This window comes from Rhinolophus sinicus, chromosome 16 (genome assembly GCF_057876585.1).
Source record: "Rhinolophus sinicus isolate RSI-liver-muscle chromosome 16, RSI-T2T, whole genome shotgun sequence".
Taxonomy (NCBI): domain Eukaryota; kingdom Metazoa; phylum Chordata; class Mammalia; order Chiroptera; family Rhinolophidae; genus Rhinolophus; species Rhinolophus sinicus.
The window spans coordinates 2904346-2931533 of NC_142516.1; the positions used below are offsets into that span (position 1 = coordinate 2904346).

The 27188-nt window shown below is 56.7% G+C and overlaps 1 protein-coding gene across 4 annotated transcripts in view; it reads left to right on the forward strand.

The window, feature by feature from the left end:
- Nucleotides 1-27188, forward strand: part of SARDH (sarcosine dehydrogenase) — a 59949-nt gene that overhangs the window by 15712 nt on the left and 17049 nt on the right. For all 4 annotated transcript variants that reach the window (XR_012495994.2, XR_016019465.1, XM_074331323.2 and 1 more), the window contains 9 exons: nucleotides 3339-3425; nucleotides 3721-3811; nucleotides 7924-8065; nucleotides 8638-8721; nucleotides 10896-11009; nucleotides 16924-17062; nucleotides 18711-18824; nucleotides 21832-21979; nucleotides 25988-26081. Coding sequence is in view for 2 of the 4 variants with exons in the window: in XM_074331323.2 (XP_074187424.2) it covers nucleotides 3339-3425; nucleotides 3721-3811; nucleotides 7924-8065; nucleotides 8638-8721; nucleotides 10896-11009; nucleotides 16924-17062; nucleotides 18711-18824; nucleotides 21832-21979; nucleotides 25988-26081 (1013 nt within the window). In the remaining 2 variants the exon portion in view is untranslated. The remainder of the gene's footprint in view (nucleotides 1-3338; nucleotides 3426-3720; nucleotides 3812-7923; nucleotides 8066-8637; nucleotides 8722-10895; nucleotides 11010-16923; nucleotides 17063-18710; nucleotides 18825-21831; nucleotides 21980-25987; nucleotides 26082-27188) is intronic.

Here is a 27188-nt window from a genome sequence, read left to right on the forward strand (position 1 = left end):
TGCCATCCTGGGGTGGCTCAGGGAGCTAAGGGACCCCAGGGTAGGGGATGCTAATGCAGACTGAGCAGGTTGTCTGAGCTGCGTCTCAAAGGCTGTGTGCAGCTGGAGAAGATTCCAGAATAAGATTCCAGGTCAAGGGGCGACATAAACAGGGTTGTTGTACGAAGAAGCACATACAGCGTTGGCTCAGCTCCTTCTGCCTGCTGAGCACCTGCCCCCCGTCTGCCCCCCGCCTGCCCCCCGCCTGCCCCCTGCCTACCCCCCGCCTGCCCCCTTCCCTGCCTCGCCCCACCACCTGCCCCTTGCCTGCTTTCCACCTGCTCCCCCCCCCCACCCCCTGCCTACTCTGCACTGAGTGCCCATTAGAGTCTGAGCAGAGCTCCCATGGTGGCAGCCCTGTCCCAGGGTGAGGGCACAGGGATGAGGCTGCCGGCCTGGGGTCCTGGCAGAGGGTGGTCTCTGGGAGGCAGCTCAAGCTGGCCCCAGAGCCGGATGGTCACTGCTATGACCAGCACCTACAGCGTCATTCATTTGATTTCATTGTGCACCAGCTGGCACCTCGTCTGCACTCAGGGAAGTTGGGCGACTACAGCCCAGTGGGGCAGATGCTCTGATGGGAGTACAGGGGTGGGGGGCACAGGGTGGGCGGCCCCGAGGAGGGACAGCTGAACCAGCCCTGGGGTGAGTGTTCCGGGCGAGGGGAGCAGGCCATGTGTGGGCCGGAAAAACACCGCTCCTATGGTGGTTTCAGCAGAATCGTGTGGGTCTCCCCACTCCTTCCTGGCACACGAAGGATCTCTTTAACCCCCAACAAAGGTAACAAAGGAGTTGGTGAGCCCGCCTTCAGGGCGAGGTTCAGATACAGAGTTGCCCAAAGAGGAAACATTGTGTCTCAGGCTCTGAGTTCCCTGTGCCTCAGGGCCCTCATCTGTGACATGGGTGACAGAGCACCTACTCAGGGTGATTGAGGACAAGCCACGTGTAGGTGCAGGGCATGCCTGGGGTCAGCTGACTGCAGTGAGTCCCATGAGCGAAGTGGACAGCCAGGCGCCAGTGGGTAAAGCAATGTCTGCGGGCCACACAGGGAGTAAGGGCAGAGCCAGACAGGAGAGAGGAAGGGTCCTGATGCCCAGGGGCTATGGCCTGCCAGGCCGGCCAGCCCTCTCCACGCACTGATGTCCACACAGCTGCCGGCCTGGGCTACTTCAATCTGTTCGTCACATAAGGAGCCTCTGGTGAGGGGCCAGTGTCCCCAGGAGAGGCACGTGCGACGGCAGTGCCCCTGAGTGCTGGATCCAGAGTGCAGAGCATGGGAGTGGGCTGATGACTCAGCACCCCCGCAGCCTCCCTGGGGACTGGCATGGGAAGCACAGGCCTGAAACATTCCCAGGGGTACGGATAGTCCCCAATCGCCTCGGTTAATTAGACTGGGGACCCATCGCTCCCCTGTAGCCCCACTTCGGGGGAGATGTGCATGTGAGGACATCATGCATCTGGTTTCCCGGCTGTAGGGGAGGTTTCTGGGGAAATCAGCACTTCTCCTTGCCAGGAGGACAAACGCGGTCAAGGGCCAGTGGCCTCTGGAACAGAACAGGGAAGTCCCCCTGACTTCGGGGAAGCAGTGGTGGGGGCGTGGGAGGGGGCAGGCAGAGCTGTCGTTCCAGGGTCGGGAGGTCAGAGCCAAGGTGGGGTCGTCTGCTCTGCCTGGACGTCCCAGGCGTCCTGCACCCTGGTCTGGCTCAGACTTGAGTCATTTAGTAAACATTCAAGAGACCCTTGTCCCCTGAAACTCTCCCGCTGGCTCTCTCCTTAGTTGTTCAGAATTTCCTGCCTGCCTGTCTGGGGCCTGGAAACAGCTCCGGCTCGCACACAGTGCACCCTGGGTCATCCCCGAACGTAACCGCGGCCTCTCCTCTCCGGTCCGCCCCCGCAGTCTGCTCTGAGCTGCCCTGGCCTCTCACCCCTGCGCCTTCCTGGCCGCCCCCATAGCCCCTTGCAGCCAGGCCCCCCCATAGCCCCTTGCAGCCAGGCCCCCCCATAGCCCCTTGCAGCCTGGACCCCCCCCCCCAGGGCCCCCAGGGAAGCTCTACTTTCTGCTCTCCAGAACGCCAGCCTTCCCTGCTGTTTGGAAGCCCCAGGTCCCCCAGGGCTGGGGCCGCCTTCAGCTCAGACGCTGCCCCTCATGTCGGGCCCTGATCGCCTCAGGGAGCAGGACTGAGCTTGTTATCAGAGGTGAAGAACTTGGTCTGGGAACCAGGCAGCTCTGACAAGCGGTCCCAGGTCCATGGTTCACTAACAGGGTGACCTGGGATAAATCAGATCAAAAAAGCAGTTTCCTCATTGATAACCTGGGCAGCAGTAGGACTGCGTGCCAACAAGGGCTGTGCAGAGCAGCCAGCCCCGCTCTCCCTCGTGACCCCTTATCCCACTTTGTTTTCTTATCAGACATTCTTTTTTGCTTATTTGCATACTTGCTCTCTGCCTCCCTCACTCTCTGTCAGCTCCCCAAGGGGTGGGACTTGTCCAGAGCTGACTCCCAGGGCCAAACCCTGGGTACACATGGGTGGGCTCCACATATTTGTGGACAGACTAACTCACAGCCCTGTGAGCTATGTACCATGATCCCAATTTTACAGATGAGGGAACTAAGGCTCAGAGAGGTGAAGTGATTTGTCCAAGGTCACACAGCCAGGAAGGGGTAAAGTGAGGTTGGAACCCAGGACTGGCTGCAAAGTCCAGCTTTTATAATTATGCCTGAGGGTCTTTCTCCCTCCATATCCTGGCCTCTGCCCGATGCATGCTGGCAGCAAACAGAAGCGGGAGGCTTAGACCCCTTTCTGAAAGGACTTGTGATCATTCATCCATTCAGGGTACGTTTATCAAGCACCAACTGTTTGCTGGGACCTGTGCTAGGTTTCTGGGCACAGCGGTGAGCAAAGCTCAGTCCCTGCCCACTCAGTGCTCATGGTCCAGTGGGCAAGACTGACTGGCAACGACACAGCAGTGAGGGGGAGCCACACGCTGTGATGGGGGCTCACAGAAAAGCCTTCATCAACAGGAGAATGGTGCTAGCCATGAGACACACCTGGACCCCACAAAACAGAACCTGGCTCATGTCAGGGGCTTCTGGCAGTAAATGGCAAGGAGCTCAGGGGAATGTGGCAGAAGCAGTCAGGGAGGCTCCCTGGAGGATGTGGCATTGAGCTATGTCTTGAGGATGGGGAGGGTCTGGATGAAGAAGGCACTTGCAGACCCCACCTCAATCACCGCCCTCTCAGGACACCCCACTCCAGGTGCACGTGGCCTGGAGGGAGGTTCAGGTCTCTCCTGCCTTTCAGAGTCCTTCACACCTGACCACAAGCCCCTGCTGGGGGAGGCACCCGAACTCCGAGGCTTCTTCCTGGGCTGTGGCTTCAACAGTGCAGGTGAGTGTGGGCAGCAGTCCACCAGACACCCCTGTGGCCTCTCCTTCAGTTCTCAGAGCTCCCCCAGCTGGACGGGCGGGGGGTGGGTGGGGTGGTGCTGTCCCAGTAGCACTGCAGCCCCTGACAGGTGTGGTGACCGGAAACACCTGCAGGGCAGGGTGAGGTCCTACTAGAAGCCATGCAGAAGTGAGATCCAGGCTTGGGGGGGGGGTTGCTGCCATGGAGATGGGAGGGGCACTGAATTGGGGCTCGGGGCTCGGGATGGATTACAGACCTATGGCTCCACTCCTGCCAGGAATGATGCTGGGCGGTGGCTGTGGGCAGGAGCTGGCCCACTGGATTGTCCACGGGCGCCCAGAGAAGGACATGTACGGCTATGATATCAGGTGAGTGTCCACTGGAACCCGCCAGCAGGGGTGTCTGCTCTTCAGCGCCCTAGGATCGCGTGAGGTGGGGTAAATAGTAAGGGCTATTTAGAAAGGAGCCTTCCCTGAAATTCAGAGGGCTTCTTGGAAGAGGCGGCAGCAAGAAAAACAAGGGAGGAAGGCTGCCAGCAGGGGGCAGTGTTGAGCGGGGCCTGGGTTTGGCAGATCCACAGCCTTTACAGTCTCCAGGATCTCATCCTAGCGTCCGCCTGACCCACCGGGCAGCTCCGGGAGCAGCAGCAGCAGCGAGTCCTCCTACTTGGCAAATGGGGAGACTGAGGCACGGGGAGCAGGAGGGACTGCACAGGTTGCTTGGGAGCAGGGCTGAGCTGGGATGCCTGCTGTTAGCGTGTGTGCAGTGGCTAGGAGCCAGCCCGCCTTGAGTGGAGATGCCAGCTGCGCTGCCTGCTGCAGGGTGACCAGAATCAATCAGAGCAAGGCCGAGCAGTGTCCTCGCTGTGACCCGGTGCACGTCCTGCTCAGGATGTGCGGGTGAAACTCTTGGCAACAGGTCTGCACAGGGAAACGCTAAGAAGAGCTGAGCGGAGGCCAAGGGGCAGTGATGTCAGAGCTGCGAGGCGTCCTGGTTGCCCCACCACCGTCAGAATCCAGTCGGGGCCAGTGACGCAGGTGCTTCCAGAGAGGGCTGGAGGGCGGGAATCAGTGGGCCGGGGTCTTGTCCCAGGGGGCAGTTCTGTGGCAGGCGGCGGTTGAGGCAGCCTCTGTGGATGTCCAGCCTGCTCCGCCCTTCCCGCTTCTGGCAGACAGCCTCCCTGGGAGACCCCAGCTGTCGTTAGGGCTGGAGGTGGTGGTGGGGTGCACGTGCAGCTCAGCATGCCCCCGTTCCTCTGCTAACCTCGCCCCTTCTTGGCCTGGTGAGGACATTACATCCATTGAGGGGAATGTCTGGCCCCCACAGGGACACTCTGAGATGCCCGGATGGCCACCCCCTCCATGGAGCCTGGCACAGTGTGGTCTGCTCTGTGGCAGCCTGGGAGTCCTCCTGGGGCTGTGCCCATGTACTCTCCCAAGAGAGGAATGTTCCAGAATGATAAAGCTGCAAGGGGCCTCAGGGATGGGCCAGTCCAAGCCCCTCCTGCTACAAACAGCAAAAAGGAGGTGCCAGTGGGGGAGGCAACTTGGCCTGAAGTCACTCAGTGCGCCAGCCAGAGTGGGGAGGGACCCAGCTTCTGGTCTCGGGCTGGGCTACCTGTGTGACCTGGCCGCCCTCAGGGTGAGGGCTCCGCACTGGAATCAGATAGACGGGGGCTCACACCGGCCTCACCAGGTGGCCTCCTTGTGCCACACTGTCCATGACTGCAAAACGGGGCTGGCACGCCTGCCCACCTGCTGGCCTGGCAGAGGCTTCCAGGCTGCGTGCGGAGCCCCTGCCCAGTTGGGGACAGGTCTGGGCCTTCTTCTGTCAGCCTCCTTCCCTGGCAGGAGAGTTTTGTGGGCTGGTTTGTGGCTGGGAGGCAGAGGGCACAGGGAGGGAGCCGCTGAGAGCTGGGGCCCGGTGTGTAGAGGTGGGGGCAGTGAACTCATCCATCCACCCTCCTGGCCGGGGCAGTGCACCTCAGGAGACGACCGGCTAATGGCCTCCCAGGCCCGAGCGGTTGCTGATGTGGGATTTCCATAGCACCCAGCCCACAACTGGACAACTGGATGGCTGCCTGCACACACCCGGGCGTCCGGCACTAATGAGCTGTCTCACCTCCCTGGGCCTGAGCGAGGGGACAGAGACGAGACACAGACGCTGCAGGAGACGCAGAGCGGAAATGAGGGGGCTGCTTAGGGCGTTGCCAAAGCCCGAGAGAAGAAAGGGGCAGAGAAAGAGCTAGCACCAAAGTGGAGCTCTATGTCCAGTTTTCCTGGTTGGGCACCTCAGGAGGTCAGAGCAGGGACGTGGCTATGTCATGCTCATCTCACACTCGGGAGGACAGGCCTGGTGAGGGAGGCATCTCGGCAGCCGGCAGGTCCAGGGTGCATATGGCCCAGAGACCCACCTGGTACCAGCTGGCCTCCAGGCCACAGCCACCACCTCACAAGTGGCAGGGGTGACAAAGCAAGGATGCTGTCCCCTTTGAGGTTTGCAGTCATCCTAGCCCCACTACCTATCAGCTGTGTGGCCCTCAGCCAGTCCCTCCTACTCTCTGAGACTTAGTTTTCTCATCTATGAAATGGGTGGCTTGCGTTTGAGGTTCACGTGCATGGACGCTCCACCCAGTGCCTGGCATGGGCAGAGCCTGGAGAGAAAGCCGTTATTTTTAGGAAAAGTCCTTGGGGTCCGGGTAACCAGGGGAGGAGGAGTCGTTCCTCATATAAGTGAGGAGGGTGGCTCAACCCTGGCCCTGGCCCCTCTGCCCCTGCTTGCTCATGGGCAGAATACGGCAGCCAGGTCCCCGTGGGCGACAGGGAGCAGCCCATCCCCCTGCTGACCACTGGTCGTGCTCCCGCTGAGCTGAGAGCCACACCCACAGACACCCACAGATGTGGGCAGATGTGCGCAGAAAGGCGGCAGAGTCCTGGCTTCTGGGGTCCCGCCCGAACGTGGCGTCTGTGAGTGAAGGGGTCACCCAGCCCGGCCCCAGATCCAGCTCCCTCTCCCGCCCTCCTCTTCAGTCCTCACCACCCATCCGGCCTAAGAACACGAAAGAGCCCCCTGAACCCCCACCGGGGTCCTCACTCTCAGAGCAGCTGGGAAGGTCACCGTGTCCCATCCCCAGAAAGCCGCATGGCTCCTGGTGCCTGGGGGCGAGCCTGACTACAGAGTGGACAGACAGCCGAGGGTGGGCCTCGTGGCCTCTTGCTTCCCGACTCGGCCCTACAAGCCTGCCACGTGCCTCCAAACTCCACACCCCGAACTCTGCTCCTACAGCCTGACGTGGGCTCTGCTGCTGCCCCTGGGACCCTCCCAGACCCCTTGGCCAGGATCCCTGGCTGCCTCTCCTGCAGTGTGTTCCAGAAGCTCCTGGCTCAGGGGAGCCCAGCACGGACGCAGGCTGGGGTTCCTCTGGTGTGCAATGAGCCAAACCCTGGGCCCCACGCTTGGACTCCCGTGTGAGGCCACGCTGAGGAGTAACAGGGAGCATTCTTGCAGGTGGCACTCGGCCTGGGCCTGCATGGCACAGACCTCCTTAGATGGCAGCAGTTACCAGTGACAATGTCGGTGATACTAATTCCCGTCACATGCCATGTTTTCCCGTAAATAAGACCTAGCTGGACAATCAGCTCCAATGTGTCTTTGGAGCAAAAATTGATATAAGACCCGGTCTTATTTTACTACAATATAAGACTAGGTAATATAACATTATAATATAATATAATATAATATAATATAATATAATATAATATAATACAATACAATACAATATAATATAATAATATATACAGGTCTTATATTAATTTTTGCTCCAAAAGACGCATTAGAGCTGATTGTCCGGCTAGGTCTTATTTTTGGGGAAACACAGTAGCTCCGTTCCCCTGCCCAGGTCAGAGAATCATGCTTGCTAGACCTGTGTGCGAACTCTGAGTCCGTTAGCCCTGATGAGGGTCAGGCAGGAACCACTGAGGGCAGAAATGCTGATGAGGGCAAAGCTGGGGAGGAGGTGGCCTTGGAGAAGCAATGAGATGCCAGCAGGTGGAGCGGGAAGGAAGGGACAGGTGTGGAGGCTGGCTGAGCTGGGGCCCCTTACACAGCTAGGCCAGGCGTCTAACTCCAGCCCAGCGGCTGTTCATAGTCTGGCTGGGGAAGCCATGGCTGGTCCGAGGAGACCAGATGGACAAGCCATTGGGTGGCCCCAGCTGCTGTGCCCATGGGAAGGCTGAGGAGGGCACCGTGTGTTTATGTGCATGTAGGGAGTGGCAGGTGAGGAGGCTGAGCTCACCAAGGTCTGCGGGGGCTTCCCCAGGCCCCATGGTGGGAGAATGGACAGCCAGGAGCCCCTCCTGACATACGAGCCGTGGGGGAGACTCTGGCGGAGGGGACGAAGATCCAGTTTTGCCCTGGGTCCTTGGCCAGCCCTTCCCTAGCAGGCCCTCTAAGGCGGTGACCGGCCCTCCATCTGTGACAGGCGCTTCCATCACTCGCTCACGGACCACGGCCGCTGGATTCGCGAGCGCAGCCATGAGTCCTATGCGAAGAATTACTCTGTGGTCTTCCCTCACGACGAGCCCCTGGCAGGCCGCAATGCGAGGACGGACCCCCTCCACGAGGTACCTCGCCCTGCGAGCACCTGCTCTGAGCCGGCTCTGGCTGCTGGCGGGAAGTCCCGGTGTCGGGGTGCCAGAGTGCATGTGGTACCCCACGTGCAGGGCAGTTGAGGCGAGGAGGTGGCCCCTTCATTCCCAGGTGCTTACTGACAGGGTGCCAGCCACTGGCTCCCCGTGAGGGCCTCTCCTGGCTTTCAGACGGCCCCTTCGCTCCCATCCGCTCCTGTCCCCTCCTTTCCCTGTAAGGATTAGGGCCCCACCCGTAGACCTTCTTTCATCCCAATTCCCTTCTCCTAGGCTCCCTCTCTAAATGCAGTCACACTGGGGTTAGTGCTGCCACATAGGCATCTGGGGGAGCAATTCAGTCCATAGCAGGAGGCAGTTGTGCAGACAGGATTCTTGGGGGGCGGTGGGGAAGTGGGGAGGGGGGAGCCTGGGCTTGGGCCCCGGTTCTGAGCCCGAGGGCCTCTTTGCTGTCCACTCCCTCGAGTATAAAGCGGCACATTCGTTGCTCTCTGTCCCGTTTGGGGCGTCTGGCCTGACGTGAAGGTTGCCTCCTGTCCTCACCCCCCCAGGAGCTCGTTGCCCGAGGCTGCGTGTTCCAGGAGCGGCACGGCTGGGAACGGCCAGGATGGTTTAACCCCAGCGGCGCGGCTCCGGTGAGTAGCCCCCATGCCCATCACCTACCTCGTGTCCTTCCCTCACCATGTCGGAGCCGTGGGGTGGGTGAGTCATCCTGCACGTGGGGCAGCTGAGCCCCCGTCAGTATGCCCGTGAGCTCAGGGTGCCTTCTCTGCACACGTCCCCACAGGTGTCACTCACCACCCACAGGGTGGCCAGGCCTTCCATGGTCCAACTGGGTCCCTGGGGAAGCTGGTGTTCCAGGGAGAGGAGGCAGCACACAACACTCCCCAGTTTGTAGGAGAAATTAGAGCATCTTCTCATAATTTTATTCATTTATTTTGGGCAACTGTTAGTTTATATGAGTGGGAGGCTTTCGCACAAAATTATGCTTTCTGTGTGTTAGTTTGTAGGTTGGGATTTCACAGCATCCTGGCCTCTGGGGGCCCTTTTGGGGGGGTCCCTGACCCGCCACCCTAGTGCCTCTAGGGACCCAGGTCCTCAGAGAGAAGAATCAAAATCATCCTGCTTGTGACCCCCTCGGGCCGGGTCCTCAGGAGCAGGTGGTGTGATGCTTTAAGCCCAGCCAGTGGTAGTATTTGATCCTGATTTGTACAAATTAAGATCCCTTTCCCATTGCTATATTTTGCCAGTTGCCTTCCAGCACAACCCATCTTCCATCTCCATAGCAACCTGTGTCCCAAGTCGTGTTCCAGGCCATCATCAGGGGAGACAGGAGCCAGAGCTCCCCAGCAGCCTCTGCTTGGGGTCGCTGTTCTCAGAGTCTCATTGGCCATCATCTCTTCTCCCCCTGGCCTGTGGGGACCCATGTTTCCCACGCAGGAGCCCAGAGCCTCCCTGAGGTGCAAACCACTGAATGAGGGTCGCTTGGGAGGGCAGAGGAGCCAGGGCTCTGTAAAACCACCAGGTGGAGCAGCTGTCCCCTCGAGACTGAGGCGCTGGGGGTCCCTGCGACAGGACTGGCAGGGAGGATGGGCCTGGGCAGACCCCACCTTGAGCAGGTCCCTGCAGAGCCCACTGCTTTTCAGCCAGGTCTGTCCCTGGAAGTCCCTCTTTCCCAGAATCCATGGACAAGGAGAGGAGCCTGGAATGGGAATCGGGGACAGACTCTGGTCCCAAGATGGGCCAGCTTGGCACCCCAACCTGGGAACCATCCTGGGAGTCCAGGGCACTGGGTGGCGAGATGTCCCCCAAATCCCTGACACCCGGCCTGGCTGCAGGGGCTGGGATGTCCCTCTGAGTGGGAGCCGCACCTGGTCGGGCCAGGGGACCACTCCCTGCAGACTCTGGTAAGGGGACCTCCCCAGGGGCCAGGACTTGAGCTGGCACTGGGGAAGCGTAGTGCAGGACTCAGTGAGCACCTCACACTGGGCTCTTATCTGTGAAAACAGGCAGGGCTGGCTGCACTGGGCACTGGGAGGGGAGGTCAGAATCTACCGGCTGGCTCCTACCCCTCCATGAGTGCCCGCGGAGTTAGGAGGAGGAGGGAAACGGGGAGGGGGCTCCATCAGCAGGAGCAGGGTCAGGTTGTTGGCGTCTCCGAGATCAGCTGGCAGAGCACAGGAGAGGCCAAGGTGAATGGTGGCTGGGGAACCAGCCCCTGGGGCCCACCCGCTGTCTGGGTTCATGCCAGGCCATGTCTGGTCCTAGCCTGTGACCTGGGGCAAGTTTTAATCTCTGTGCCTCGGTTTCCTCATCTGTAGAAAGCATCCTCCTCCTTAGGAGAGGAGACACTTGGAGCAGGGCTTGGCCCAGAGCAGGACTTGGTCCCAGATCGCCGCGGTAACAGCACCTGGCGCTGTGCCATCCACTCCTCCTCCCCCTTCCTGAGCCAGCCCGTCCCTGGGACGCATCACACTGCCTTGGCATTGAGTTGAAACCCTGCCAGTGGCCCTGAGGTCCCAGGTGACCCGACCTGACCTCCCTGTCTCTCCACACCTTGAAGATACCCAATTTCTTCTCCATCCTCCTGGGCGCCCAACCGGCTCAGCCCGCCTCCTCTACCAGCTCTCAGACCCACCACCACCATGGTGATTAATGCGTCATTTGGGTGACTGTGGAATGCCTGGGCACCATCCCCCACCCGGGTCCACAACGCACTCACGCCAGGCCGGCCGGATGCGTCTTGCGTATCTTCATATCTTCGGAGGGAGGAAGGACCGGTGGTGACGACCTCACCTCCCTCTCCCAGGTTCTCCACTACGACTACTACGGGGCTTACGGGAACCAGGCGCACGAGGATTACGCCTACAGCCGGCTGCTGAAGGACGAATACACCTTTGATTTCCCGCCCCACCATGACGTGGTCAGTAGTGGTTTCCGCCCCCCCTCCCTTCCCCATCCCTGATGTGAGAGGAAGTTGGGTTTCCCACAGGCCTGGCCCTCTGTGGCCTGCAGCAGCTCCCAGGCCAGGCCTGCAGCCACACCCTATCCCCCCCGCTGTGGGCCGACTCAGTTTTCAGCATCGGGTGATGCTGTCCTGTGCCCACCCCCACCCCCACACACGCTCTTCTCTCTGTACCCAGACTTCTAGCCAGTAGGCCCGAGGGCAACATTACTGCTCCAGGCAGCAGAACTGGGGAGGCAGACGGGCCTGGTCTGGCTGTGTGGCCGTGGCCAGGGCTTCACCTCTCTGAGCCTCTGTTGCTGTGTGGACCCAGAGCTGTTCTGGGGCGCATGTGAGATTTTGTGAGTGATGACCCCCTCCTTCCGGGTCCAGCACAGTGGGCCCCCTCCACAGCTCTTCCAGACGCAGCATGGGCCCCTCCAGGGGACAAGCTGAGGAGACCTGAGCTATGGGTGGGGAGGGGGTGTCTGTGGTCTGGGCCAGCTCACTGCTGACAAGCTGAGGAAACCTGAGCTATGGGTGGGGAGGGGGGTCTGTGGTCTGGGCCTGCTCACTGCTGCCCCTCCCACTCCAGAAGTGGGCAGGTTAGGCTGGTCAGACTGGTCACCTGACTGCTCATGGCCCCTCACCACAGTGCCTGGTTCCCCACACCCGCTGGGGTGGAGGTGATGAGATCTTGGGGGCCAGGCCTTCCCTCCAAGTTTGCACCACACAGGCAGCTTGTGCAGGAAGATCAATGCCAGCTTCTTTGCCATTTTGTAAAGTGATTACCAAGGAGAACACTGCTGGGTCCCTGTACACGTGGCCAACTGGAGAGGCGGCGTGACGTCCCTCTCGTGTCTGTGCAGGACTGGAGTGAAGGCCTGAGCCTGGGGGTCCCCAGAGCCCAGGGTGCCTGGGAAGCATCCTTGAGGCTGGGGGTCCCTCGTGGTGCCTTACGGCAGGTGACAAGGCCAGCTTCCTGGGCCTGCAACCTAGGCAGACACACGGCGCGCCCGCTCAGAAGTGCCCTGGGCTGGTGTAACGCTCTGCTGTCGCGCTTGACTTTTGAACGAGGCCCCATAGTTTCACTGTGCCCTGGGCCTCACAAATGTTATAGCTGGTCCTGCAAGGACGGCACTGTCACCCCCAGGATTCTCCCAAAGCTGCTCCAGTGGCGAAGGCCAGTCACAGGCCTTGGAAAAGGGGCTTCTGAAATGCAGCAGGAAGCACTTGCTTCCAGAGCTCAAGGGTCCCTGGGGCAGCCACTTTGGGGAGGGAATAGGCTCCGTCTGGCACCTCCACACATGGAGCTTCCAAGGCCTGCAGACATTCTGGCCCGTGAGGATGTGGGAGCTCGGAGGGAATGCCAACTTGGCTTCATAGCAAACACACCCGAACAGTCACCAAGTGTGAAACTCACACTGTTCCCAGTGTTGGCAACTTCCCGGGCCTGAGTCGATGAGAGTCAGCCCAGGAAGCTGTTTTGGCGTTTGGTCTACACCCAGCAGCAGAAGCCAGGGTAGCACAGTGCCAGTCGGGTGGTAGGCACTCCAAGGAGGGTCGTGTGTCTGCAGGGCTGGGGCAGCGGTGCCCGGGTGCGGGCGTGGGCATGGGCGGACCCAGTGGGAGCTGTTCCACTACCAGCAAGCCTGGGGAGGCTGATCTGTGGCGTTGACCTTGCCCTGGTATAAATCCTCTCCCCATCCACTCCCTCCGACCACCCACGTGGCATTCCTGAACACAGGGCTGGGAAGAGATACCCACACCACCTGTCGTGGTTGGTGCCCCTCTAGACAGACACGGCTGAGTGCATGGCTCTGCCTTTCCCGACTGTCCAACCCTGAACACATCATGCGCCCTCCCTGGGCCTCAGAGGGCATCTGAGTGTGAGGTCGCTCATAGCAGTTCCCTCATGGGCTGGGGGCCTACGTTCCATGGGTGGCAGGAGATGACACCGCTTCCTGACACACACTCAGTGCTCAGTCAGTGGGGCTTTGTTGTTACAATTTTTTTTCAGTAATAACAGCGAGGTTGGCATATCTGCCTAGCGGCTGTTTGGTGCGTGTAGAGCACCGATGGAGTGACCCCGAAACGGGGATCAGGGAGAAAGAAAGGCTGGGCAACAGAAGAGCTTGGAAACCTGGCCGGCCATTTGTATTCCCTGTGGAGGGGAATAAGGAGCAATTTCTGTTCTTTTTTTTTTTTAAATACAGCTTTATTGAGATGTGATTTACATACCATGTAATCCATCCACTTAAAGCATACGATTCAGTGTTTTTGAGTCTAGTTGTGCAATCACCACCACAATCTGATTTTAGGATATTTTCATCTCTACTCGCAAAAGAAGCCCCACACCTAGCAGGAGCTCCCCGTCATTTGCCCCCCACCCCCATTTCCAGGCAGCCACTGACCTGCTTCCTGTCTTTATAGCTTTACCGCGTCTGGTATTTCATATAAATGGAATCACACGACGTGTAGTCTTTTGTAACTGTCTTCTTCCACTTGGCATAATAATTTTAAGATCCATCCATGTTTTAGGATGTGTCAGGGCTTCATCACCTCTTACGATGAACAATATTCCATCATGTGGACGTGCTCCATTTCATTTATCCATTCAGCAGTTGGTGGGCATTGGAGTTGTTTCCTTCTTTTGGCTGTTGTAATAGTGCTGATATGGTCATGTGCAGACAAGGCTTTGTGTGGACATGGGTGTTCACTTCTCAGGGGGAGATACTTAGCAGTGGAATCGCTGGGTCATGTGCTAACATTCCAAGGACTTGCCAACTGTTTCCCAAAGCGACTGCACCATGTTACATCCCCACCAGCAGTGTGTGGGGTTCTGACTTCTCCACGTCCTCACCAACACTTGCTACTGTCTGCCTGAGTTTAGCCGTCCCCGTGGGGGGAAAGGGTATCTCGCTCGTTTTCATTTGCGTTTCCCTGGTGACTAATGGTGTTGAGCATCTTTCCATGTGCTTATTGGCCATTTGTGTGTCTTCTTTGGGGAAATGTCTGTCCAGTAATTTTCTTGTTTTCAAATTGATTTATGTGTCTTTTTATTGAGTTATAAGAGTCTTTCATATTTTCTGGATACAAGCCCCTTCTCAGATTTACGGTTTGCAACTATTTTCTCCCATTCTGGGGGTTGTCTGTTCACTTCCTTGATTGTATTGTTGGCAGCACGAATGTTCTTAATTTTGACGCTGTACAACTGATGTATATTTCTTTGCCCCTTGTGCTTTCGGTGTCATGTTTAAGAAGGCGTTTCCTAGCCCAAGGTCACAAAGATTGACTCCTGTATTTTCTTCTAAGAATTTCATAGTTTTAGCTCTTATGCTTGGGTCTGTGGTCCGCTTTGATTATGTTTTGTGTACGGTATGAGGAAGGGGTCCACCTTCTCTCTTTCCCAGGTGGATATCCAGTTGTCCCAGCACTGCTTGTCGAAGATTCTGCTTTCCCCCACTGGATCGCCTGGGCGCCCTTGGTGAAATTAATTAAGCATACATGTGAAGGTCTATTTCTGACCCTCAATTCTGCTCCTTCGATCTATGTGTCTGTCCTTGGGTTTTACCACTGTGTCTGGATGACAGTAGCTTTGTAGTGAGTTTTGAAATCAGGAAGTGTAAATCCTCCATATTTGTTCTTTGTTTTTAAGATTGATTTGAATATTCTGGGCCCCTTGCATTTCCATATGAATTTTAGGATCAGCTTATCAATTTTTGCCAAGAAGCCAGCTGAAATACTGATGGAGATTGTGTTGAATCTGTAGATTTTTTGGGGAGCATTGTCACTTTAACAAGTCTTTGTTTTGTACATATTAGGATGTCTTTTCATTTGTTTAAGTCTTTCATGTCTTTCAAAAATATTTTCTAGTTTTTAGAGTATGAGTTTTCCATTTGTTTTGTTAAGTTTATTTGTAAGCATTTAAACATTCTTTTTGGGGTGTGAATGAAATTATCTTCTTAATTTCCTTTCTGATTATTCACTGCTAGTGTAAGAAATACAGTAGTTTTTGGTTTGTTTATTGTATTGACCTTGTATCCTGCAACTTGTTGAACTATTTTTCTAGTTCTCATAGTTTTTTAGTGGTTCTTTAGCATTTGCTATGTGTCAGATTATGTCATCTGCAAATAGAGGTAGTTTTGCTTTCTTCTCCAATCTGGATGCCTTTTATTTCTTCTTCTTGCCTGATTGCCCTGGCTAGGACCTCCAGGACCGTGTTCAGTAGAAGGTAGCGGACAGCCCTGTGTTGCTCTGGAGCCCGGGGGAGTCGTGGGGGGGGAAAAAACACCCAGTCTTTCACCAGTAATTATGGTGTCAGCTGTTGGGTTCCCATACGCACCCTTAATTAGGTGGAGGAAATTCCCTTTTGTTCCTTGTTTGCTCGATGTTTTTATCATGAACAGGTGTTGGATTTTGTCAAACACGTTTTCTGCTTGTATTGAGATAATCATACGGTTTTTGTCCTTTGTTCTACCGTGTTTCCCCGAAAATAAGCCCTAACCAGAAAATAAGCCATCGCATGATTTTTCAGGATGACATCCCCTGAACATAAGCCCTAATGTGTCTTTTGGAGCAAAAATTAATATAAGACCCGGTCTTATTTTCGGGGAAACACAGTATTAATATGGTGTATTAATTACATCAATTGACTTTGGGCTCTTAACCAACCCCCATTCCTGGGATACATCCCACTCGATTGTGGTGCACGAGTCTTTTTCTGCGTTGTTGGATTTGGTTTGCGGGCTTTCTGTTGAGGGTATGTGTCTACATGCGTGAGGGATGTTGGTTATGATGCTGTCTTGTAATGTCTTTGTCTGATTTTGGCATCAGGGTAACGCTGGCCTCCTGGAATAAGTGGGGCTGTGTTTCCTACACTTCTCTTTTTTGACAGAGTTGTGAAGAATTGGTATTAATTCTTTGACTGTTTGATAAAATCCACCCGTGAAGCCGTCTGAACCTGTTTTTATTTGTTGGTGTTTTTTGTTTTGTTTTGTTTTTGTGGGGTGTTTAAAATGACTAATTCAATCTCCTTTTTGTTGTAAATCTATTCAGATTTTCTATCTCTTTTTTCAGTCAGTTTCAGCAATTTGTGTTTTTCTAGGAATTTGCCCATTTTGTGGCGAATTTGTTGGCAGAAAGTTGCTCAGAGTGTTCTGTCATCCTTTTATTTCTGTAGGTGAATAGCAATGTCCCCTCTTTTATTTCAGTCATTTCAGTCTTCTCTCCTTCATCTTTGTCAGTCTAGTTAAAGGTTTGCCAATTTTGTTGATCTTCTCAAAAAACAAACTTTTGCTTTTGCTGATTTTCTCTTTTTCTTTCCTATTCTCTATTTCATTTCCCTTCTAATTATGATTTCTTTCCTTCTGCTTGCTTTGGGTTTAATTTTCTCTTTCAGTTTCTCAAAGGGGAGAGTTAGGTTACTGCGTTGAGAGCGTCTTCTCAGTATTAACTGACGTTTACAGGTGTAAAGGCCCCTGCGAGTGTTGCTCTAGCCCCAACGTGTCAGTTTCCGTACATCGTGTTTTTATTGTCATTCATCTCAAAGTATTTGCTGACTCCCCTTGCGATGTTTTCTTTGATCCACTAGGAGTTTGTTGTTTAATTTCATGTATTTGTGAACTTTTCCAATTTTCCTTCTGCTAGATTTCTGATTTAATTCCATTGTGGTCAAAGAACACACTTGGCGTGACTTTAATCGCTCGGAATGGATTGTCTTGGTTTACAGCTTCTGATCTACCCTGAGGGTGTTCCCTGTGCTGGAGAACAATGTCACAGTGTTTCTGAGCTGCAGGAGAGGGCGGGCTCAGAGCCCCAGCGCCCCGGGGTCCTGAGTGGGGGCACATCATCTCACAGCCCCGTGGCACCCATCCCCCCCCCAACCTTTCAGATCAAGCGGGAGTGTCTGGGCTGCCGAGGGGCCGCTGCTGTGTTTGACATGTCCTACTTCGGCAAGTTCTACCTGGTGGGCGTGGACGCAAGGAAGGCCTCTGACTGGCTCTTCTCCGCCGATGTCAGCCGACCGCCAGGTATGAGGCCCGGGGCGGGTCATGGTCCTCTGTGCTTCAGCACCAGGCAGGGCTCCTCGGGCACTGCTCCAGGTACTCAGACGAGGTGGTGTGCTGACCCTGACCCTCGGGGCGCCCCCAGCTCATGGCTCTGCCCCTGGTCTGGCCCTGGGCCCCTGGGTCCGATCCCTCTGGCCTCATCGCCAAGCCCCAGGCCCTAGGCCTACAGCCTCCCTCCACCTTCTCTTCTTCCTCCCCTTCCTGCCTTTGACTTTGTTCCGGGAAGCATTCGAAGCAGCAGGCCCTCAGTCAATGTCTCCCGGGCCTGGGGAGCCCATCCACTCACCCCACAGGAACGCTCTCCCCAAGCAGGGTTTCCAGAATTAAATAAAAACACAGGATGCTCAGTTCCATTTGAATTTCAGATGAAGAATGGATGATAATGTTTTTAGTGTAAGGACGTTTTATGCCGTATTTGGGACAGTCTCCTCGTCTTTTACTGCCCACCCACGCACCATGTTACCCACCCGTCCACCCACTGAAAACTCACCATCTGTATTAATTCCCTACGGCCCCTGTAACAAAGCCACCCCACGCTGGGTGGCTTTAAACAATCTAAGTGATTGTCTTATAGTTCTGGAAGCTAGAAGTCCAGAAGCAAAGTGCCATCAGGGCCAGACTGCGTCTGATTCCGGGGAGCACCCTTCCTGCCTCTCCCAGCTCCTGGCGGTGCTGTCAGTCCTTGGTGCTCCTCGGCTTACAGCTGTGTCACTCCAGTCTCTGCCTTGCTGGTCACATGGCACTCTCCCTGCGCTTTCCTCTGCGTATAAGGACACAAGTCACATGGAACTGGGGCCCACCCTAGTGACATCATCTTAACACGGTTACATCTTTAAAGACCCTGTTTCCACATAAGGTCATATTCACAGATATAGGGGGTTGGGACTTCAACATACCTTTTCTGGGGGCACAGTAATCCTATAACACCATCTATCCAGCCACCCAATCAATGCACCTACCGACTTACACAGGCACCTCCTACTCATGAATCCACCCCACCCTCTTCCTACCACCACCACCTGCCTGCCACCCATCCCCTCCTCACATCCACCCTCTTCTCCATCTGTCTATTCCTCTTCTGTCCATTCCCCCTTCTACTCCCCGCCCTCCACCCTCCCATCCATCCACCCCTCACCCCTGCACCCCCTCCAGCCACCTTCTCCTCCATGCCCCCCATCCATCCATCCATCCATCCATCCACCTACTGCCATCATTTATTCAATGGACATTCATGGAGCTTCTGCTTTGCCAGGCACTGTGCTCAGAGCACCAAAGTGAATGAGACGTGACTCTTACCCCTAAAAACTTTCCAGCGTGGTGGTGGGTGGGTGGGGGTGGGAGGAATGGGGTGGGAGGAGTCAATGCCAAGGCATTTCAAGGAGAACGAAGCTTCCTTCCTGATCCTTCTCGGGGGATGGCAATGCTGGGTGACCTGCCCATCCCTTTCGGGTCACTCAGTCGTGGTGGCATCACTGAGCTGAGGGGCCTTTCCAGGTCACCCCCACTAGGGCATGCTGCCAAGTGGTTATCCAAACTCATGTGTACTACCCTGTGCTGAGTGGATCACATGCTCTGGGGCCAGTACCGACTGGTCTCCCTCCTGCCCCAGGTTCAACCGTGTACACCTGTATGCTGAACCACCGCGGAGGCACCGAAAGCGACCTGACCGTCAGCCGCCTGGCCCCCAGCCCCCAGGCCTCCCTGCTGGCCCCTGCCTTTGAAGGTAAGAGGTGCCCCAGAGGGCACTGTGATGCAGCCCTGCCCTGGTGACTGACTGGTGGCCCCTGACAGCAGAACAGACAGGAAGGGCTGCCCAGCGCTGCCCGTGATTGCCTGCTGTGCCCACTGCAGCCAGGGCCTGGGGGATCAGAGGTTTCATTTCAGGCTGAACGCAGATGTGATTTGGGCAGCGATGCTGGAGCTCTGAGTACTCAGTGATTATGTCTTTGAACCTGAACACACCGAGGTGTGTCAGAGACGCCTCAGCGTGGGCGTGCTTGGCTCTCCCGCCCAGAACAGAGAGAGCCAAGGCTAAGGCCATGCCTCCCACTCGGAGGAGTTGGTGCCGTTCTGCCAGGGACATGCTGGGTTGACTTTCTAAATTGCACATAACTCCCAGCCCCAGGCCAGGCAGGTCCTTAGCAGACATCCAGCTCCGTGTCCCAGGAAGGGCCCACTACTGCCTCTGGGAGACTGGATTTGTGGGGGAGAAAGGTGTCAACTGTGTGGTTGTCTGTGCTGGTGAACTGTGCCAGCCAGGGGGAGGGTCAGAGTCGGCCCATTCAGAAAACGGCCCCTGGCCCCGGGCCGGGCTCAGTGCTGCTGGCAATTTAGCTACATCTTCAGTGGGACTCTGTAGGGACCCCCGGGGGCCGAGCTCCGGCCTGGGCACTGGGAAAGGGAGGTGGAGCGAGAAGCAGGGGCTCATTAGTGAATCCGGTCATCTGTCTGAGAATTCAACAACAGTCCCTAAGCACCCCTGTGTGTCAGGCTCAGTGTGAGGCACCAAGGACATAGCAGTGACCCAGACAGGGAGGCTCTGGCCCAGGCAGAGTTTACATTTCTGGGGGAGGGCAGGGATGGTGGGTCAAGTCTACTGCACTGCCCATGGGGTCCTTCAGGGTCAATTTGGGGGTTGAGGGCAAATGGGGACTCCTGGGCCTCTGGGGTGGCTCCTAAATCACAGCGTGATGAGAGCAGTCCTGGCTGACTGCAGGCTGCTGGTGGAGACGAGGCTGTGAGCGTCGGTGAGGGTCTTCCTGGGGGCGTGTAGAGCTTGGGGGGCCCTGTCCCTCCTGCCATGGGTGATGTGGAAGCTGGGAAAGCAGTGGACTCAGCCAGAGCACATGTGCCTAGCTGATGAACGGATTCACTCGCTCATTTATTCCCTCATCCATCGTTTGTGGAGATTTTACTGTGGCAGCCAGTGGAGTAGGAGATGAGTAAGGCGGGTGGGGCCTCCAGGATGTCACAGTGGACTGTGTAGACAGACAGACGTTCAGACACTGGCTAAGAGTGCGAGGGATGGAAAAGAGCAAGGACTATGGGAGGCCATGGAAGCAGCTGAGCCAGGATGAGGAAGGCTTCCTGGAGGAGGTGCTGTCTGGCCTTGAGTTTCAAAGGATGGGTAGGAGCCACCAGCTAGAAGGGTATGGAGGAAAGAATCAGTGTTGTATGGAGGGCGGTGCCTATAAGGAGCTGGGCGGAGCGGTCAGCCGGGGCCATTTGAAGAAGGGCTAGTGGGAGCTTTGTTTGGCCTTCATCTCCCAGGAGAGTCCCCCAGGCACAGCCATAGCCGCCATCCTTAGGGAGTGAGTCTAGCTGGGGAGACAGAACAGAGGGACCCCAATGAAAGTGGAGGTCCCTGAAATCCTGGGCCAGGCTCTGCCGCTGCCTGGCTCTCAGCCTCAGTTTTCCTCATCTGTGAAATGGAGACACAAGGACCCACCGCCCTATGCTGCTGTAGGGAATCGAGTAAGAGCCTGGAGGTGCCAGGAAGGCTGGGACACAGCCTCCCCGAGCCTCAGATTCCACATCCGGGGAATGGGGACCTTGCTAGTCTCCCCTAACAAGGGGAAGTTGTCATGGAAGCACTTTGTAACTGAGCCAGCCCAAGGGTACCCCATACTGTGTTCTTCCGGATGGTTCTGGTGGATTCCTGGCCCCTCGATTTGAAAGGTGCTTTTCCTAGGTTCTGAGGCCTCTGAATCAAATTAAATAGCTGCCTGGTGGGAGGTTTGCATGGGGGGTGCGGGGGGGCGGCACGGGGGTGGGGAGGCGCTTGACCTGTTAGTGCACATGCTGTGACGAGGAAGGCACAGTGACCCCTGAGTCACATCCCAGGAGGCTCTGTGGAGTGTCCTAAAGGTCCCGGGGATACCACCCAACCCGAGAAAATGGTGCACAGACTTAGTTTTATTCCCAGCTTTATAAGCTGTATGGTTCCTGCTTTGAATACGCATGTCAGTTAAATATGCGTGTGTTTTATATGTGTGTTAATTATACCTGTTACATCAGCTCACCATGAAGTGAAGAGGACGTGGCGATTTGCATTTGATCAAGGTTGTGTACCAAGCAGTTGTCAGTCTGAAACGCGATTTTGAACGATCTTTCATATCACAAAATATATGAATACATGCCCGTGGGGGAATATCTGGCAACCCTGGAAAGAACCAATAAAGTCCACAGCCCACAGCGCCCAGCCCACCCAGATCCCCAGGCGTCTCCACCCTCTTTGGGGTTTTAGATGAGAGGTAGCTGCCCAGAGCAGGCCAGGTCCACCAGCGCCCGGCCCCAGCCAGCCCTGATATGGGCAAGGCGGGGAACCCAGACACGGGGGGTGTGGGAATGTGGAGTGAAACGAGAGCTGGTGAGGACTTGAGGCTCCGAGGGGAGGAGACTTGTCCACAGCCCCCACTACTGGCTGCGGTGGCACGCAGATCTGTGACGTGATGCTGTGGCAGCTTACGAAAGTGGAGACATCCAGGAAAGGGCTCCCTTGGCATGTCTGCCTCAGGGGGTCCCACACCCCGACCCCCTCCCCCAGTGAAGGACCCACGTTTTGTCCTGTACCTGTGAGAATCCTGGGCCCCTGGGGACGGTCACCACGCTCTGGTTGTGTCTTCACTTTCAAGAAAAGATCCTCTGTTTTCTCAACCTGGAGGCCTCAGCACCCCGTCGCTCCCCATCCGTCTAGCAATCCAGCTCTAAATCTGGTGCTTCCGTTCCAGGGGACGGTTACTACCTGGCTGTGGGCGGGGCTGTGGCCCAGCACAACTGGTCCCACATCACCACTGTGCTGCAGGACCACAAGTTCCGGTGCCAGCTCATCGACAGCTCGGAAGACCTGGGCATGATCAGCATCCAGGGCCCAGCCAGGTGAGGAGAGGGAAGGGGGCCGAGCACCTGGGCGCACCTGGGCCCTGGGCCCTAGTCCCTCCAACTGGGACCTGTGGGCAGAACTACTTGCTGGTCCAGAATGGGACGTTCTAGTCAACTAGACAACCTGGTGAATCCAGAGGTGCCAGGCTGAATCAATCATTTTCAAGCACTAACATGCAGAAATACCCTTAACAGAAGAATCAGACTGCACCTTCCAGTGAATCAGTGTCTGAGGACTCAGCAGTCACAGAAGGGCCCGTGAGGGGTCGCTGGATGGTTAAAACAGAGTAGGCATTACGTATGCCTTCTCTAAGTGGGCAGGGCCAGGCAGGGCTTCTACCTGCTACCTGGGCTGAGAGTAACACCCCACTGAGGAGTCACCTGCCCCTCCCCAAACACCTCCCTAAACACCTCTGATGACTAGGTCGGGGGGCAGGGTGGACCATTCACTCATTCATTCACTGTAAGTATTTACTGAGCCACATTCCCATCCGTGAGGAAGCACAGCCTGGTAGGCCCTCGGATGCTGGTTTGTGTGTGGGGTCACAGGAGGGTCTTAGGCAGAGGGGCACCGGGGCAGGTGTGCATTTTGGATCCCTCTGTCTGGGCTTTGGGAGGTAAAGGGCAAGAGGGACAGCACATGGTATTAATAGCCATCAATCGGGTGAAGAAACAGGCACAGAGAGGTAGAGGCCTTTGTCCAGGGCACATAGCTAGTAAGTGCCAGGGCTGAGGGGATGGGGCTCCCTTAACTCTCCAAAAGTCCCACACTCTGAGCAGCTGCCTTCCCTGAGGGATAAGACACCTGGCGTGGACACTCCCTCACTGACCACAGAGCCCAGGCACATTGGGGCGGGAGGCTCCCTCCGGTGGCGGAGCTGCCAGACTGGACCCGTGTGGGGAAGAGGCAGGAGAGGACGAACTCCTGAAAAAAGATGGGAAGGGCTGCCGAGAGGCAGCAGAGGGAGAGGAAGGCCGGGCAGGTGAGCCTTCAGCCACGTTATCCCCAAGCTGAAAGCTCTGCTTTGACAAAGCACGCTGTGCCCAGGTGACATCTCTTATCGTGGGTCTTGCCAGGACCCCAAGTCAGTGTTCCCAGACCCTGTCGTGGGTGCATTTTCCCTGGTGCCTCGGAGCTGGCCAAGCCAGCAGCTCTCCAGCTGTGTCCCGGGCTGGCCGACCTCCCCACAGGCTGAGTTGTAGCCGTGTTTGTGGGCACCGCTCAGGGGCACAGGGCAGACGCACAGTACGTGCTCGCTGAACAAATAGAATCTGAGTGGGTCATGTACTTTAACTGCCAAGTGTTTAACTTCAGGCTGCTCACGGAGACCCACGTGTGCACAGGGGACATTTGCATGAGGGAAGTGAGGGATCAAGCTTTGGAGCTCTCTGGAGGGGCGGTTCCCAGCAGAGGAAACAGCAGGTGGAAAGTCCCTGTGGCACCTGGATGCCTGGTGTGTCCGAGCAAGGGCAGCAGGTGGGGGGAGCAGGCTGGGAGGAGGGGGCGTGGTCAGAGGGCATGGAGACGACAGCCTGCAGGTCCAGAGGCTGCTCCTCTGGGTGAGGGGACTGAGCAGAGGAAGGACACGTTGGACTTGGGCTGTAATGGCATCTCTGGTGCTGGGCCAGGGGGTGGGAGGCCAGCAGGTGTGTCAGGGGCATGTGGAGAAGGGATTTTGAGGAGGGAGTGATGAGCTGTGTCCCCATGGTCAACAGGTCAAGTGCGACGACGACTGAGAGTTGACCGTTGGGTTTGGCAACTTGTGGTTCCTGTGGATTTGCCCAGGGTCATTTGAGGGACCGCTGGGTGGGACTGTGAGAAAGGATGGGCGGAGGAGTGAGTGTGGAGAGGGGCAGACGGCTGGCTGCAGCGAGAGGGCACGGGTCCAGACTGTGAAGTAGTGCAGGGACCGCTGGCCCAGCGCCCACGCGCAGGAAGCCCCGACCCTGGGGGTGGGTTCCATTTCTGCCCTGGGTGAGCCCACCCTCCACATCACCAGGTGAGTGGGGGTGGGGGTCCTGGCCCAAGCTCGGGAAGCCTGGGGCTTCATTGCCATGGTGACTTTGGACAGGGAGTGTCTACTGTTAGTGTGGGGGAGGTGGGTGGTCAGGGGAGGGAGCGGTGCCAGACAGACAGATCAAGGCGCGCCCCGGGCGACGGGCCAGGCTCAGCCAGCTTCCCTGTCAGCTGCTCCAGGCGGCGCGAGTGATGGCTGCCACGGCCCTCCTCTGGGTAATTTCTGACTTTTCTCCTCCAAAGTGTCCTCTCTCTTTCAAAAATAACCCAAAGTTTCTTGTGTGACTACTGATGTTCCCACCACCACCGACCAATTAGGGCTACTTTCTGAGTTATGTGAGAAGCATGTCACAGAGTGCCTGGAGGTGCCATCCGACCAGCCATCCGATAGAACTTTCTGGAAATGTTTGATAAATTGGGGGGGCCAGCCAGTACGGTAGCCACTAAGAATATGTGGCCACTGAGCCCTTGAAATGTGGTTGGTGTGACTGAATTTTTAATTTTAATTAGCTTAAACTCCAGTGGTGGCATGTGGCTGGCGGATGTGCCCTAGAAGTAAATATCACTGTTATAATCACTGTTCTAATGACCAATACCGAGGTGCTTGGCATGTGTTTTCTCACTCATTCCTTGCAAGGTCGCTGTGAAGTGGCGTCACTGTCCCTGTGGAGCAGATGGGGGTAGTGAGGCTAGGTGGGGGCGGGGAGGGGGTGAGTAGAGGAGCTGGGATTTGAACCTGGGTCTCTGGCCTAGAGCCTATGCCCTCCAGCGCCACCTGCTGTCACCCTCGGGAAGGTCAGCCTCCTGGTCCCAGGACCTGCACACTTGCCCTTCCTCGCCACTTCACATGGGCTGGATTGGTGCCAGGAGCTGGGGTACTCTGGCACTGCTGAGCCCCTTCAAACCCTGGGCCCCGTGGGGAAGACACTGGAGCAGCCTGGCCCCAGCTAACCTTGGGGCTGCAGACAGGACGTGCTCTGTCAGGACAGGGTCTGGGTTCTCCGGGCTGGCACTACATGGAGGCCCAGGGGAGTGTTACATAAGTATCTTGGCCGACTACAGCATGCTGGGCACCTCAGGCTGAATGGGCGGGCAGCTCCTAGCACGATGGGGGTGGGGATTAGGGTGCCACCTGTAGCCCCAACATGCTTGGGGACTCCTGTTGGACAGAAGTGAGGAACCATCTTCTGCCAATGGGGGAGTTCACCCCGTAGTGCAAAGTCAGGCTGTTCTCAGTCAGTCTATTTACAAAGTGCCCTCTCTGTGCCAGGCATATCAGGATAGGGGCCCTGTTGGCTCGAAGCTCCTGGTTTAGTGAGGGTACAACCAGTGTGGGGTACCCTGGCAGGGGTACACCTGACCCAGACTCAGGAAGTCAGGGAGGACTTCCTGGAGGTATCAGCTGAGCCAAGACCTGAAGGATGACAAAGGGTTAACAGGATCAGGAGAAGTGTGTGGGAGGGGTGAACTAGGCCAGGAGGGAGGCAAGGGGGCAAGGTGCCCAGCAAGTGAAGGTTTCCATGGACACAGCAAGCTCTCGGGCAGTCCATCAAATATGAGAGCCAGACAGCTGGTCACCATGGGGTGGGAGAGCTGAAGAGCCGGGTGCCTGTTCAGGGAGCTCGTACACTGGCCTCTGTGGGATTGGGGGGTGTTAGATGGTTAGATAACTCCCCCGAGCCTCAGTTCACCCATCGAAGAAGGAGCCCTGCTAGAGCTCGTCTGTAGGTCTGGCCTCGACCCAGGGTCTGCTGCTCTTGTCATGGTTTCCACTGAGGGCTTTCTTCTCCGACTGTATGTTGGGAGTGTATTAGTCTTGGTGTGCTTTCATTAATACCATGACTGTTGTTGGTCTGCCTCGTGAGGACAGGGACTTGTCCTGCTCACTGCCGTGTCCCCGGTGCTTGTCTGGCCCAGGGCACACACCCAGGAGTGCTCATGCAGTGTTTGTTGATTGACTGACTGACCAACTTTATTTTCTCTCACAGCCGGGCCATTCTCCAGGAGGTGCTTGACACAGACCTGAGCAATGAGGCCTTCCCTTTCTCCACCCACAAGCTGGTGAGAGCTGCTGGGCACCTGGTGAGTTCTAGCCGTCCCCTGGGTTGTGAGTGGCAGCCATGTGCTGCAAGGGAACAAACGTGGGGCTCTGATTTGGGAGTCCATGTGTCATTGGGTAAATCCATTTACCTCCCTGGGCCTCGGTCACCGCTGTGAAGTAGAGAACAGATGGTCTTGCCCTCAGGCTGGCAGGACCTCCAAGGGACAAGAGGTCTAAGCCGGGCTTCGCTGAGCTCCCCCCAGGGCCCGCACACTGGGGGCCAGGCCAAGCTTCTGCCAGGAAGGCAGCCTCAGCCTTGCCACCTGCACAGCCGCCACGACATCCCCTCCTCAGAGGCACAGAGCACCCCCCCCCCCAAGTCAGGGTGACGCATTACTTCCTCTGCCTCCTTGGAAATGACAGGGCTGGGGACAGCTGAGCAATTATGCTGTTCCAGTAGGTCTACGTGTCCTTTGAGGTGGCACTTGTCCTCTGGGTATGTGTTCCTACCCCCGCCCACAGGTATTTTCAGTGTGGGAGGAGGAGGGACTGCTACTCCCCCAGGAGCACCCCCCCACACCCAGCTCCAGGAAGTCCAGGTCCCAGGACCTGAAGCTTCTGAGACTGGGGACAGTGTCAGGGCTCCACCAGACCCCGCTTCCTCAGAGACCCCAGGGCAGGGGTCCCAGTCCAGCTCGAGGTCAGCATGTCCCTTTCTTGGGCCTCAGTGTCCTTGTAGGAAATGAAAGACTGTGACCTCTGCCCTGACTTCCTAAGGCCGAGCGGAGGAGCAGACGGTAAGAGTAACATCAGCCACTGGTTGCCAGGGGCTCACTGGGCACCAGGCACCCATGTCATCCCTCTGACCCTCACAGCAGAGCGGGAGGTTCTGTCACAGGCTTCGTGGCCTCGGCACTACTGACATATTGGAAGATATTTTGGGGGGCCGCCCTGGGTGTTACAGGGTGTTTAGCAGTATCCCTGGCATCCACCCACTCGATGCTAGGAGCACCCCCAGTTGTGACAATCAAATATGTGCCCGGACATGAGTGAGTGTCCCCGGGGGACAGAATCGCCCTTGGAGAGCCACCGCTGTGTGACTCTGCTCTCCAGGGTGGTGGTGTCACCCCAGCAGCAAGAATGGCCAG